At 37.3% G+C, this 14,190-nt stretch overlaps 1 protein-coding gene across 1 annotated transcript in view; it reads left to right on the plus strand.

The window, feature by feature from the left end:
- The window catches only part of aacs (acetoacetyl-CoA synthetase), a 37,185-nt gene extending 26,983 nt beyond the window's left edge, over nt 1-10,202 (plus strand). The window contains exons 13-18 of the mRNA XM_017412090.3: nt 5,773-5,886; nt 6,590-6,715; nt 7,298-7,367; nt 7,746-7,804; nt 8,134-8,336; nt 8,459-10,202. Coding sequence (XP_017267579.1) covers nt 5,773-5,886; nt 6,590-6,715; nt 7,298-7,367; nt 7,746-7,804; nt 8,134-8,336; nt 8,459-8,596 — 710 coding nt within the window. The 3' untranslated portion in view covers nt 8,597-10,202. The remainder of the gene's footprint in view (nt 1-5,772; nt 5,887-6,589; nt 6,716-7,297; nt 7,368-7,745; nt 7,805-8,133; nt 8,337-8,458) is intronic.
- Nucleotides 10,203-14,190: the final 3,988 nt, after the last annotated feature.

Below are 14,190 nucleotides of genomic sequence, written 5' to 3' on the forward strand. Positions count from 1 at the left end.
GTAATCATCAAAATTAAACGAAATAAACATTTGAAATATATGAGTTTGTATGTAATGTATGAATATAATATACAAGTTTCACTTTTTAAATGGAATTACTGAAATCAATCTACTTTTTCATGATATTCTAATTTTATGACCAGCACCTGTAAGAGTTGTTAGTAAGTGTTGTTTTTGGTGAGAAATGCTCAATTACTACTTTTATGGACGCCATCGGCTTACATTTCCATCTGCTCTGAATCTTTAACAAACCTATAAACAACTGAATGTACAGTACAAGGCCTACAGGATCTCTGGAACTTTTTATTGTTACCTTAGCTTACATTTTTTAGGAGGGTTAGGGTTAATAACTGAAAATAAGTTTGTCTCAGCTTAAGGTTCATCAAGTCATAATAGGTGAGAGAGAAGCGATAACTGGTGACAGAATAAATATTACTACGATTCTTAAAAATAATTTGGTTACACAAATATTTTTTTATACTTTTTAATTTCTAAACTTTGAATTTTAGTTTTATTTAACTAAGAATTGTAATTTAATCAACATTCAAAAGGAACATAAGCAAAAGAGAGAAAGTCTTTTTTTTTGTTATTGAGTATTTAAGTCACCAACTTAGTAAAAATCTTGATAAAACTCAATCTTTCTGTGTAGTTTGAGGGTTCCAGAGTCTGAAAATGTCTCACTCAGTTAGACTTTGGGATTTATAGCAAATTGTCAAGTCACAAATCCAGCTCGGAGAACAACAATCTATGGCTGACTACCCTCCCTAAAACCATCTGCTCTTAAAACCATCTGTTTCAAGTGAGTTGGTAACAAAGTGTTTTATTTTATTCTTGTTTAATTCTAACAAGAAACATACAGCAGACATTTTATTGTGCCAGCTTTTAAAATGGGCATCTCCTTCTTAAGTGTTTACTTACTTTATATTGGCCCAGTTATGATGTCATGACAATAAAGGCTATGAAAAGTGATAAGGTGTCATTTTAAAGCTCCGATATTCAACTTGTCGACACACAAGAAATTGCCAATAGGTTTTTTTTTTTATCATGTCCCTTTAACTTTGTGGTGGTTTTGCTTCATGAAATTTCCCCCAAGGTTCAGAATGTCATCATTATTTGGCTTGAACAGTAGCACAGGCCATTGGTGCACTTCCTCACTGTGCATCAATGCATTTTTAGGTAGAACCATTAGTCTTTGCTCACTGTTAGTCCTGGATATCAGCATTTTCTTTTTGCTTTTTCAAAATAAACTGTGCAAACTAAAAGCTTGGTTAGAATGAGACATTAGGCTTCTTTTTTTTGGATGGTGGGACACTTCTTTGATGCAAGCTATAAGCTCTGTGTCAGTTTTGAGTTCATAAACTCAATTTGAAACCTAACAACCCGTTTTTAGCACTTATCAAGGTTCATGTCTGATGTTAAGGTAGCAACAAAGCATATGTGACAAACACATAAAGGGCTGACATAAACAAAATAAATTTCCAACAAAATAATTTATATGTAACTGTGCATTTTCCTCAGTTTCCACACACAGGCCCTCTGAGCCCATTGTGATTCTGACAGCCCAGTAGCAGCCCGGCAGAATGCTATCTGTCTCTTTTCTGAGACCTGAAACGTTTAACATTTAGCACAGCCTGGGTGACTGACGTTTTACGCACACACTTATACACACACACATGCTTGAGTAACAGCTTGGAGTGTCGCACAGTCATTGTGAATGACAATCAAATGGGTGTAGCTTATAGCCTCAAATGCACATACACACAAATGCAGGAACACACAAGCTCACATTGACATGCAAGTCAAAAGACTGGACGTAGGCGTCAGCCTAAATGCCAATCACAAGGCAAAAATCTGGAGAAAGATGAAGAGGAGGGGATACTTTACAGATTGTCTTGGGTTTTTTAAGCATTTGTTGTTTGCTCATGTTGGTGCAGAATCTGCACCTGCACATGTTGTTCATATTAACAAACTTTGTATAAATAAAGCAGTTAGAACTCTCTAAACCACTGCCATTTTGTTCCTTTAGACACTTTTTCTACATTAGAAAAACATCCAACAGTATGCAAACCTGGTTAACTGACAATCATTTTTAGATTTGCCTTTTAGAAGCTGTAACGTCTAGCTGAAATTTGTATAAAATTGTAAGGAAATTACATTTTTGCTTCAGTAGCAGCTTTTCGGGCACATAGTGTTTTGATTTAATATATATTTAAAAGGTGTATTTTGGAAATACCTCATGAGCATCTGGCAAGCGCCACACCAGCCTTAACAGCTGTTGTGACTAGGCATGGCCAAGTTTCAACTTCAAGGTAAACCACAGTTTTACTAAGAAGCGTGGTTTTAAAACAAGTAAGAATTTCAGTAATATTGTTCCTGTGGCTTTAGCTGTTTCGAATGATTTGTCAGAGTCAGCGCAGGGATCTTGTCATACGTAGCGTAGGGTGACACTCCTCTTCCTCCTTCAGTTTGTGTGAGCTGTCAGTCAGCTGTGCACGTTGGCCGAAGGAGCAGTTAGTATTTCTGTAAAATAAACACACACTAAGCTTTTTTAACAAGTCAGTTTAATTAGTCCGATAAACATTTATATATATTGTTGGTCAAAAGGCAATGTTTGGAATAATAATTCACGACACAGAAGGTTTATTTAGACAGATAAAGTGCATTAAGTTTCAAATTTTCAGCACGTTTTGGTGGGCACTAAGTATTATCTGTACAAAATAATGACCAAAACTATAACTGTAGGATCCATTTTGTTTATTTTTGTGTAATTATCCTTTAGGAAATGGTTTGTTGTGTGAGTGTGTGTAAGTCAGAGAAGCAGGTCCTGCCCCTGTCACTTTTCCTCTTGTCGCCAAGGGCATCAGCAGGCTACAACCCTTTTGGCTGCCAACCGACCTAACCTTGACCCCCGAGGTCAACACTCCCTTTGTGTGTGTGTGCGTGTGTGGTAGGATTTAACACAACATATGTGCCGCTGTGACCACTGGCTGGTGGTCACAGTGGCATATGTGAAAGGGACCTTTTAGTGCATTTACCTCTTGTTCCCTGAGTGTCATTCTGTGAATATTTGCACACAATTTAAACATGTACTTTGCAGTGGGTTTATTTTAGTTTTGATTTTTTTTTTCCTTTAAATGTTTGTCATTTAGGATGTGTGTCTCTGTGTGAGTGTGTTTGTGTGTGTGTGTGTATTCCTGCCAGCAGGGATGTCAGATTTATGTTTTCCTTCACTGGGTGATATTAACACTTTCACTGCTGGATTCCCTCTATCCTAATATACCTCCATCTGACTACCCATATGTCACTTCCTTGCCACCACCCTCCTCCCCCCGAACTCAATCTCCTCTTGGGGTGTGTGTGTGTATAGGTGTTTATGTCAGTACTGCCTTGTGTTTGAACGTTTCACTTTCACAATTTTTATTTTGTGCAATTCATTATTTAATAAATGAATGCACACATAGTTTGCTGCATAGGTTGGTTGGTCGGTTGGTTTGTCGCATTTGGAGGCTTTGTCTGACCCTGAACTGTCCCGGAGGATGTTCAAAGCTTTCCATACCTCCACAAATGAAAACCGATTTCCACACAGACATGAATTCAGACAAAAGAAAACACAAACTGAAGAGTGTTGTTTGGAGAATAAGATCAATGTGACAAGTTACCTTCTTGTTCACACGTACGCATGCGCACAGAATACCATAGAAGTCATCTCAAGAAATCCACTGTGACTTTTGGTTTAAAATACACTTCTATGTGTGTGTGCGTGCGTGCAGCCGCGTGCGTGTGCCCACCTATGAAGATGAGAGTAACAATAAGATAATTGCTTATCTTCCCACTAAAAGTGTGTTTGTGTGTAATCAGAAGACAAAGTTTCCACTTCCTCCAGGGAGCCAATTAAAGCTCAATAAAGAACCTGGCAGACAGAGAAACAGAGAAACTGAGTGTAAAGGATGGATAGAAAAGCAAGAGAGAAGGGAGGAGTGGTAGAAGGGCATAGAGCAAGGGAACAAGATGGATGGATGTTGTCTGTGATACAGAGAGGAGCGAGGCAGGGAGGCAGAGAGTGAACAATGGGAGGGGAGATGAATAGAATGTGTCAGAAATAGTGGATGATTGGAGGGTAGAAAGAGACAAATTGATGTGTGTGTCATCATGACAGTTTTAGGAAGGTTCTGCAAAGGGGGAAAACTCCTAAATAGGTCAATAAAGGTGGAGCAGTGTGCTATCACCACCAGTTTGTGGGAGCAGACTGATACTAGAACAAATGTGTGTCCCAAACTTGCTGTTCACTGGGGATACAGGGATACTTCTGTCAGTTGCAGGATTGTACATTTCAGGTATTGTAGAAAATGTTCAGAAATACCCAGTAAAGCATTAGTCTCAGCCCTGTTTGAAACAATGCTCTAATTTCCTGAAAAGTACTGACATTAACAGATTTCCATATAGAAGTTTGCCTTTGTTAACTTTGAAAAGAGCTCAATTCATGTGTATTACACACAGATTCTAAAATTGGAATTACACCTCTCACCTATGTGATGCTTATTATCGTTGTCTGCCTTACAGTAAACACAGAATGTCAGAAAAGAGATTATTTAGAACCATATGTATGAAATTAACTTGTAAGAATGGGCATTGTTTTGGTTTAAGACTTCTACGTGGTTTTGGTGCCCAAAGCTGTTGATGCATGTGCACTCAACGTTCAGAATATTTTTGGGTCAGCTTTGACTCATGGGTTCAGTTTTACAAAAATGCAATGGTTTGTCAACTGTCTAATCAAAAATAAATGTATTAGAAAAATGTGCAAGATAGTTTCTGACCAGGAATTTTTATGCAACTTTGTCTAAAGTGTGAGTTTTATCACTAAGCAAGTGTTGTCCATGATGCCACAAAATAATGGGCTTCATGCGGTCGATTGCTGGAGGACTAGGCAGTCTGGTCAGGACTGGTACAGATGACAAAATTTACGTCACACAGGTCTTTTGGTCAGTCACACTTTCAAGCAAGTAGTGGACCATAATTTATGCATGAAAAAAAGCATTTTCAAGTTGCAGTAAAAACCTTTCAGGCCCCTTTTTCCAAGAATTGAAGGTCCGAGCCAAACTTTGTAAATATGACTGAGGTAAAAATTGGCCCCATTTTCCCATACTTCTATGCAGTCCACTACTTTTGGAAAAGACAGAAACGGTTTAGAGCTGTGTGAATAGCATGTTTACAGACCATGCTGTTTTTTTTGGGACTATCAGAAATTATACTCTCTATAGAGTTTAGTTTTTACATGTCAGATCACATCTACACACGCACAAGAGGGAAAAACACAACCAAACATTTGAAATAAGAACAATATTTCCTGAAGGAATTTGGGCACATTCTCAGTTATGTGACAGTTTTTGTTCTGTCTGGAACAGGATGTGTTAAAATATACATAACTAAAAATAGTGTACCAACAGCTGATGGTTATGAGTTCAAACAGACCAACATAAAGGGTTTGTTTTTGCATGGGAATTTACCATTTCAATCACTGTTTCAATCCAATAATGGAAACAAACTGGAAAAAAACCCTCAAAGAACTGTTTAACTATAATCTTAAATTGAAAGTACATAAGTTAGAAGTTTAAAAATAAATGGCAAAAAAGCAGATTTGTGTAATCAAAATATCCCAGTAAACATCAAATGTTATTTAATAAAATAACTATGAAATTCTGCCAGTAATCAACAGTCGCTGGCACAAGTCGCTTCACTAACATTTGGTGTCTCTTGCTTTGTTTTTTTCCCCAGGTGGCACTGACATTGTGTCATGTTTCATGGGTCAGAACCCGACAGTTCCGGTGTATCGGGGAGAGATCCAATCCAGGAATCTCGGCATGGCTGTGGAAGCCTGGAGCCTCGATGGTAAGACCTTGTGTGTGTGCAGAGTGGGGGAAATTCTTCAGACTTTCATTTTTCTTTCTTCTTTTTTTACCGTTTAAAGCCCATGAGCTTTTTAGCTGTAAGAAAGTTAAAATGATTAACAGTCATATTTAAAAAGTTGCTATGGTGCACTTGAGCTTTTTATTTGCTTTTGTTGCTTCAGAACAAAACTGTGGTTTCTTGTTTCATGTTGGGGTAATCTACATGCCTTAGAAGTAGGGTGACTGCAGCTGAAAAATCGCTGAAGTATAAACAACTGTTCCTGAATAAATACCGATACAAACGACAGAAATTTATTTTCCCTATAACTAAGAAAAAGATTTTTCTTCTTCCTCTTTTTTTGCCGTGAGTTTTAAAAGCTTCCTTCTGCATACCGCACAAGTCTGTACCACCTGAAAGAAAAACGGACTGAGGGATAATTTGAGGGGAATTTTGCAGGAGCATCTTGGGATTATTGCTTAAGTCTATAACACTGTCCTGAGGGAGGACAGGGTTGTATAAAACCACACACCGAAGTGTATTAGGTTTCCTCAGAGCGGTTTACATATTCTGTATCTTTATATGGCTGTGTTAATGCCTCTGCATCCAACTTTACTGTGTGTGTGTTGCCGTAAAATAAAGTTAATAACATATTTTATAGTGTGAAAACATTGTTCATGTGTGTTGTGTGTTTGGGTGTTAACAGGTAAGCCAGTTTGGGGAGAGAGTGGAGAGCTCGTCTGCCTGAAGCCAATCCCCTGCCAACCAACTCACTTCTGGAATGACGAGAACGGCAGCAAATATCATAAAGCTTACTTTTCTACATTTCCTGGTAAACACACAATCATATTTACACAAAAGCTTACTATGTAACACAATCTACATGAAAACCCCCACTCGCTTTTGTGTAAAGGCTGAATCAAACTACTGAAACTTCAAAAACAGTCACAGTAGTTTTTTTTTTGTTTGTTTTGTTTTTTTCAGTCAAACTATTTCCATATAGTTTGTACTAATTAAAAAAATTATATATCAAAACTTTCAGCTTGATTGGGAATAACGTGCTATGACTTTTGGCATTTAAAATAAGATAAAGATTTGTCATTGTAACTATATGTCATTTTTCATTTTTAACTTTTATATTTAACAAAATTAACTTTATTTATAAAAGATTTCCCCATAGAAATACAACGAGAGCTCATCAATTCCTTCCAAATATTGTTCTTTTTAAAAATCTACTTAAGCATATTTTCCATATGCTCCATTTAGCTTTTAGCTGCTTTCATGCTCATTTTAGCTTTGTTCCACTAGTTTTAAGTTTAGCAATTCAGTTTCAGCTTTTTCAAACAAATTTTAGCAGTCATTCAGCAGTCGGCATTAAGTTTCTCTAGTTTAAGATTTCTTTCTTTCCCTCCAGGGGTGTGGGCTCATGGAGATTACTGTAAAATCAACTCAAAGACAGGAGGCATTGTCATGCTGGGCAGAAGGTCAGCCATCAACTGTTAAATATTAAAACTGAACATATTTTTTTTCTTTTGTCTGCTTTATTGTCCAGTGCTATTTGACAGACTTGAATGCTGTTTAAGAATTTGTTTCTTGTAGCAGAAAAGAGATAAATATTACTTTATGCTTATTTATATTATATTAGATGATAAAGTAGTCTATTGTTAAATAATATTTAAAACACTTGCTTCTTCTAGGAAATGAACTGAAATATAGATCTAAAAATAAAAGTTCTGCATTCATATGTGCAAAGAAAAACTGCTTCTAGAAAGAAAAAGTCATATAATGTGTGGCAGGAAACTGTTTCATGATGTTTACCTTAGTTTTGTTCCTTAAACTTTTGTTTTGTTTTTTTCATGCAGTGATGGCACACTGAACCCTAACGGAGTCCGGTTTGGGAGCTCTGAGATCTACAACATAGGTGAATATTAAAGTTAGAATGAGTTGTTGAGGTAACACCAAATGGTAAGAGAAAGCTTAAAGATTAAGTTGAGTTGTAATTCTCGTTTTGTTGGCGAATAATAAGTCATGCAGTTATTCCCATTTTTTTTTTTCTTACTTTCATCATAAAGTAACAAAAGCAGAGTTTCTTCCTTCCACAGAAAGGCTCTTTCTGTGCTTAATTCTGAGACTGTTCTTTGAATCTTTTCTTATCCTTTTCTCTCCGCTTCACACCTCCTCTTTTATCAGTGCTTCTCATCTGCTCTTCTCGTTTCTGATTTGTGTCCTCTTCTGTCTCTTTTCCTGCAGTGGAGGCTTTCGAGGAAGTGTCAGACAGTCTTTGTGTCCCTCAGTACAACGCAGATGGAGAAGAGCGAGTTATTTTGTTCCTAAAGATGGCACCCGGAAAGCTCTTCTGTCCAGAGTTGGTGACAAAGATTAAAGGAGCCATCAGGAAAGCTTTGTCTGCCCGACACATCCCTGCCTTGCTGCTGGAAACCAAAGACATTCCTGTAAGACAAATATGAATATCAGTCAGACATGAATAAGCTTGTCAGATTATCCTGTCCCACTTCTTAGAGCTGCAGGAGTCAGCTGCGGCTTGAATAACAGCTGTCGTTTCATCTCTCTGCAGTACACCATCAGCGGTAAGAAGGTGGAGGTGGCCGTGAAACAGGTTATTGCCGGGCGTGAGGTGGCACAGAGGGGGGCTTTTTCCAACCCAGATTCACTGGACCTCTACAAGAACATTCCTGAGCTGCAAAACTATTAGAGACGACGCTGGACGGAGTGAGCGGGAAAATCTGCAAATCACAACCTTTCAGAGTCATTTCCAACTTAACTGTTTAAACCGAGTCAGGAAGATGCAGATTATAAAGACATTCTGAGGTTTCTGTTCAGGGGCTAAAAAAAAAAGGAAAAGAAGTCAAAATAATATTTTTGTTTAATTAGATGATGGAATGAGGCAGGGGAAAAACTTTAAAAAACTTTAAAAAACATTAGAAACGCCGATCCATGGGCTTGCTTTCAAAAACACCATTAAGCTCTTAGTCAGCCGTGTTGTAACGTTAAACTGAATTAAACTTTGGGTGTGATATGACGTGCACAGCAGTGCTTGTGAATAAGCGTATACTCCAAAGCTAGCAAAGAAAAAGTGAAGTGAAGCATCGAGTGCTTTGCTTCAGGTTCACAGTTTGATTTTTATCATCTAGCGGAGAACCATTATCTCTCTGCATCATCTGCTTCTAACCCCAAAGCCTGCTCTGTGTTCAGATCAGAATATAATCTGTGCACACCTGAGCTGTGGCGCATATCACCATATTAATATTATTATATGGTGCTTTGTTAAGGTAATGTGTGCATGTATGTGTGTTTTGTGTGTGTGTGTGTGAGTATATATACAGTATATAAAAAAATGTAAAAAATTAATGTATATTTTTGAACAGTGAATTTGAGTTATATTTGTGTGTTTAAAGATAGTTACCCAGTGTCAACCAAAGTAACTTTGGGATTTTGGAGGGATTGACCGTGAAAGCTGAAGTTTGCTCGACTGAACTAGAAATTCAAGACACACCTAAAGAATGTATCCACCAAAAAAGGTTTTAATTTATTTAATATAGTCAAAACTCAAGCTGTCAAGACCAACATTTCAGGCTAACATTGAAATGGTGACTCTCGAAGGGAAGTGTTCATCCTTCAGACTTTGTCATTTGGCAAGCTATCATACAGTTTAGACGAGTTAAAGACTGATGGGACAGTATATGAATGTTCAACTGCATCACAAAAGCCTGTATTTGTCAGCTGTGTGTGTATATTCCATGTTTGTCAGTCAGAGTTCTTCTAAAACAATGTATTACCTTACCTACAGTGAGTTTTAAACCTTTTACACAAGAAAAAAAAGAATAATTTATGCAAGAATTGCTCTACATGTGTGGTTAAAACCTTGAAGAATGGAACTGAAGTGGGTTTGGTCATTTTGCTGCTGTGTTGGCCAGGATAAGAAACCATAATGACACTCACTTTAGCTTCATTTTCAGGTTAAAAATACACGACTATGATGTGAACTGTGGAGAAACTACATGTACAAATCGAGATGAATTTGATATATGGGTCAACATTCAAACGTTTTATGCTTTTTTTTTTTTTTTTTAAACTTTGGTCACATGTTTTTTGAGACCTAAATTTATCCGTAATTCTCTGTAGTTCAGTCATTTTAATTTCGTAGATTGATGTTGCAGAGGTGTCCTGTGGAGTCACCTCTTCTAGCACCACACAATAGAAGCAATGTTTTGAAGACTGGAGCCTCTTGTCGATGCTGTACAGTCGGTATCGGGTCTTAAAAATTGCCTGGTATGAAAATAAATAACTGTAAAGCTCCACAGGGTACATGGAATTTCTTACATCTGAACTGGTTTACTCATGGAAATGAGATTGGGATTATAGTTGGTCAACTTTGCACTTTAGGACAGTATTTCCGGTGAAACATGTTAAATCTACTGATCTGCTATGTAGCATGTATGTTTTGTTTTTTTATTTTGAACTTAAATATCTTAACGAGTATAAAAGTATAATTGGGTGATAAATGATTTTTGTTCTTTTAATAATCACCTTTAGGGAATAAATGTAATTTATTTCTTTGTGGTTGTTTTTAGTTTATAGAAACTAATTTGACAAACGTCCTTGGATCTTTTCCTCCGTACAGCTGGTTCTTCCACACAGCAGAATAATGATTATTGTCACGGTCAAGGTCCATTTAGGGGCTACGTGTGTGAGCTTTTATTTACACGTAACTTTCAGCTTTGTTTAGGAATATTTGTATCCAACAAAACCTTGAAGGAAATTTTGTTTCAAGCTGGGTGGATTTTCTGGTTGACAGTTTTGAACTACCAAATAAAATGAGACCAGTCAGAAAGCAAACAACCGGTTCCAAAACTTGAGCCTTTAATTCTGGTTGGAGATTTACCGTGTGTGCGTCCATGTTGTTTTTCCAAGATAAACTGGGAGACTCTTTATCCTGGGCTTGCTAGACACTTCATGCCCCGAGAGGCGTGCACAAGTTTAAAGCAAATATTTATGTTTGAGACTTTTTAGAATATTTGCTTCTGATTACCAACTCAAAAACTACCAGTATGTTTTATTTTTTTGAAAGTAGCTGCCAAAGTCTCAATCAAGAACACCTAGACTTCAAATTTTTTGCTAACAACTTTTAATCTTGGGTTAGATTAGACTACAATCAGTTACTAATGTGACCACTGACTGATGAAGTGAAAAACTCTGATTACCTCAGAACAGTGGTACCTGGTAGTGAACAGGAAAAACATGTAGCAACGGAACATTCTGTCTTTAAGTTATTGAGAAAAATGGACAAGCTAGAGGACTTGGAGTGACTTTGACAAAGGCCAATCTGGAATTATTGGATCGTTAAACAATTTCCACAAGTGCCTCTCTTTAGGGATGCTGCTTGTCTGCAGTGAGCAGAACCTGCTAAAAGTGATGCTCGGCTCCTTGGTGCACATGAGGAGGAAATTCTCAGCTCAAATTTCCGAAAGGTTTGTTACTACTGGTATTAGAAGACACGATGCATTAGATGTCGATTTTTATTTTATTTTTAGAAGCACCTATTGCGGACATTTGAACATCAGGGTTAACCCGAGAAGCAAGTGGTTTTGTTATCTTTTCTTTTAAAATACACAGAAACTCGGGTTTGTGTGTCGCTTATCTGCTGAAGAAATGAAACCAGGATGCTCTAAAAGAAGGATCCAAAGTCTGATCCTCAGAGATGCTCATAATGCTGTGTCTGATCTAAGGTGTTAATAAAACAGCATTGACGTTAAAGCTTGCGGCACACACAATTAAACTTTAGGATAAAGAATAAAAAAAAAAAAAGTCAAGCACTGGAAAAGCAGAAGAAGTTTTTCTGTGCGATTGTTCAAGGCATATTCCACACCTGCGTATTTTTGTGTGAATGTAAAAGCCACTCATTTTGATAGATGGCTCTTTTAGAAGTAAACTTGGCAGTTTTAAAAGTCTCTAAGATTTACACTGTAAGTGTGAACGCTCAGACCTGTCAGTCAGTTAAATTTGGGGGGGGGGGAGGACAGAAACAGAAAATGTGAGATTTGGGTAGAGGTTCGAATCCTGTCGTGCTGTAGAAGAAACGGGAGTGCAGGAGGAGGGAAAGACGGGGGATCTGGATACAGGATTGAGCAGTCAGGGGTGAACAGCAGGTGGCAAACTAAACGGTGCCAGATTCACAAATAACAACCATACGATACGCATCAGTGTGAGGTGCTTTTTGGTCCAACAGAGAGACTTTCTGAGGTTGCATGATTTATCAGAGTACTCGCCAAACAGAGGGACTCAAAGAATAAACTAAATAATTATGATGGTGGCTTCATTTTGCACTTAAATGAGACTAATCATTAAATAAGTTTAAACGCATTCAGTCGCAAACATGAGTTGGGACTATTTAAACTAACAACACTGTCTATTTTACTTAAGCTTCATGCAACAAAACATGGCAGTAAATCAGGTTTTAATCTGGCTTTTTGTGGAGTTCTGTAAAATGTGGAAGTCAGACTTGTGAAACGGTGCCTGAGCTACTAACAAGGAATACCAACTTCCTTCACTGCTTTCTTTGATGTTCCCTTTGTAGGGAACAAAAAGTCTGGGTTCCTAGTTTAGGTTCTGCAAGTTCTGTCTGCCATTTATTACTTCTGCTCTCATTAAGCTGTAAACTTGTTCTCAGTGTTTTCTGTCTCTCATCATCACCTGACATCCACCACTTATTAGAGGACCTGCTCCCAGTTCCTTCATTTGTCCCTCAGTTTACTTGCTGCCCTCCTGGTTACCTGCCAGATGATTTTTTTTTTTGTCTTCTTGCTGCAGCTTTAATGTTTACTCCTGAGGCCTTATGTAAGTCTGTGTTTTGTGCCTCTTCTCTTTTTTTCGTTCGTCGTCCTCCCTGTGACCCTGAAATCGATCACAGAAAAATGTCTCAAATGCCTCAATTTCTAAAATTTCCCTTTAGAAAGAGGTGTCATGCTGAAAAAAACATGAGCACTGGTTCTTTGCAGAAGCTGTTTTTGACACCCACTGATGTGTAAAACGTTAAGATGCCTTGCTGATTAAATTTCTAACATCACTGCTATCTTAAACACTTAGGGACTAAAAGATAAGGAAAATAATTAGAATGAAGAGAAGTGAAATGGTGTGCTGGTTCTTTACCTGCATTTTGAAACTTGCCTATTGCATAATTTCACTTTTAATCAGCATATGTTATTCTTATCCCACCTGTTTCTTTGTTTTCTGTGCTTCTGAGTAATGTGCATAAATTTTAGCGTATATGTGTTTTAAACACAAATTATGTGTCCTTCAATGACACTGCAGTTATTTTCAACTCAAATTTTAACAGTGAGGCTTTAGGATTAATTGGACTATTGCAAAAATTCCAGCATTATCTTTAGTTTACCATAACAGAAACTTTACCACACCATCATCCGAAATGATGAATAAATGAGACGATCTGTTGACAATATTTACCACTGCAAATAAAATACACAGAAGAATTAAAAACAAATATTATAACCAATTGAAACAACAAGCTTAGACTCTCAAAATCCAAGATAAAAACAGCATATATGTATATGATCCAAAAAATTGTCAAAGCCAAGTCTGTGGAAAGCAGGGGTGTATGGCTATTTTATGAGTGCTGCATATTTTTAGTTTTCAATATTTTTATATCACCAAGTTTGGGAATTCAGTATATAAACCACCACTAATATTGTATATCTGTGTGCAAAATCTCACATTTGTTAAATTTCACAAAAGAGTGGGCAGATTAGCATTAGGTCATGACTGGAATTTTGTAGATATTGTCTGTCTAAAATGTTCATATTTAGATAAAACAACATGCACTGCCAGTGTTCATTCCACTGCTATATTTGGTATTTTCATATTCTTTATATGAGTGTTTGGAGTCAAACAAATTCCCACATGCTTACCCCCACCTGAAAACATGTTCCCACAACCATGGGGAAGGCTGAAGGAGCGCTTATCAATATCTACCTTTATCACCAATTGTTATTTTCTTTAGTACCTTTATCTTTAGTCTCTTTGCATTCATAAAGTTTTAACATGTTGATGATTTTTTTAAAGTTATATATATATATATATATATATATTAATATATATTCCTCTCCCTGGGCTGCCACCTTATCATGGTGGAGGGGTTTGAGTGTCCCAATGATCCTAGGAGCTATGCTGTCAGGGGCTTCATGCCCCTAGTAGGGTCACCCAAGGCAGACAGGTCCTAGGTGAGGGGCCAGACGAAGTGCAGCCCAAAGACCCCTTATGATGAACATAAAT

The sequence above is a fragment of the Kryptolebias marmoratus genome, linkage group LG1, assembly GCF_001649575.2.
Source record: "Kryptolebias marmoratus isolate JLee-2015 linkage group LG1, ASM164957v2, whole genome shotgun sequence".
NCBI classification, from domain to species: Eukaryota; Metazoa; Chordata; class Actinopteri; order Cyprinodontiformes; family Rivulidae; genus Kryptolebias; species Kryptolebias marmoratus.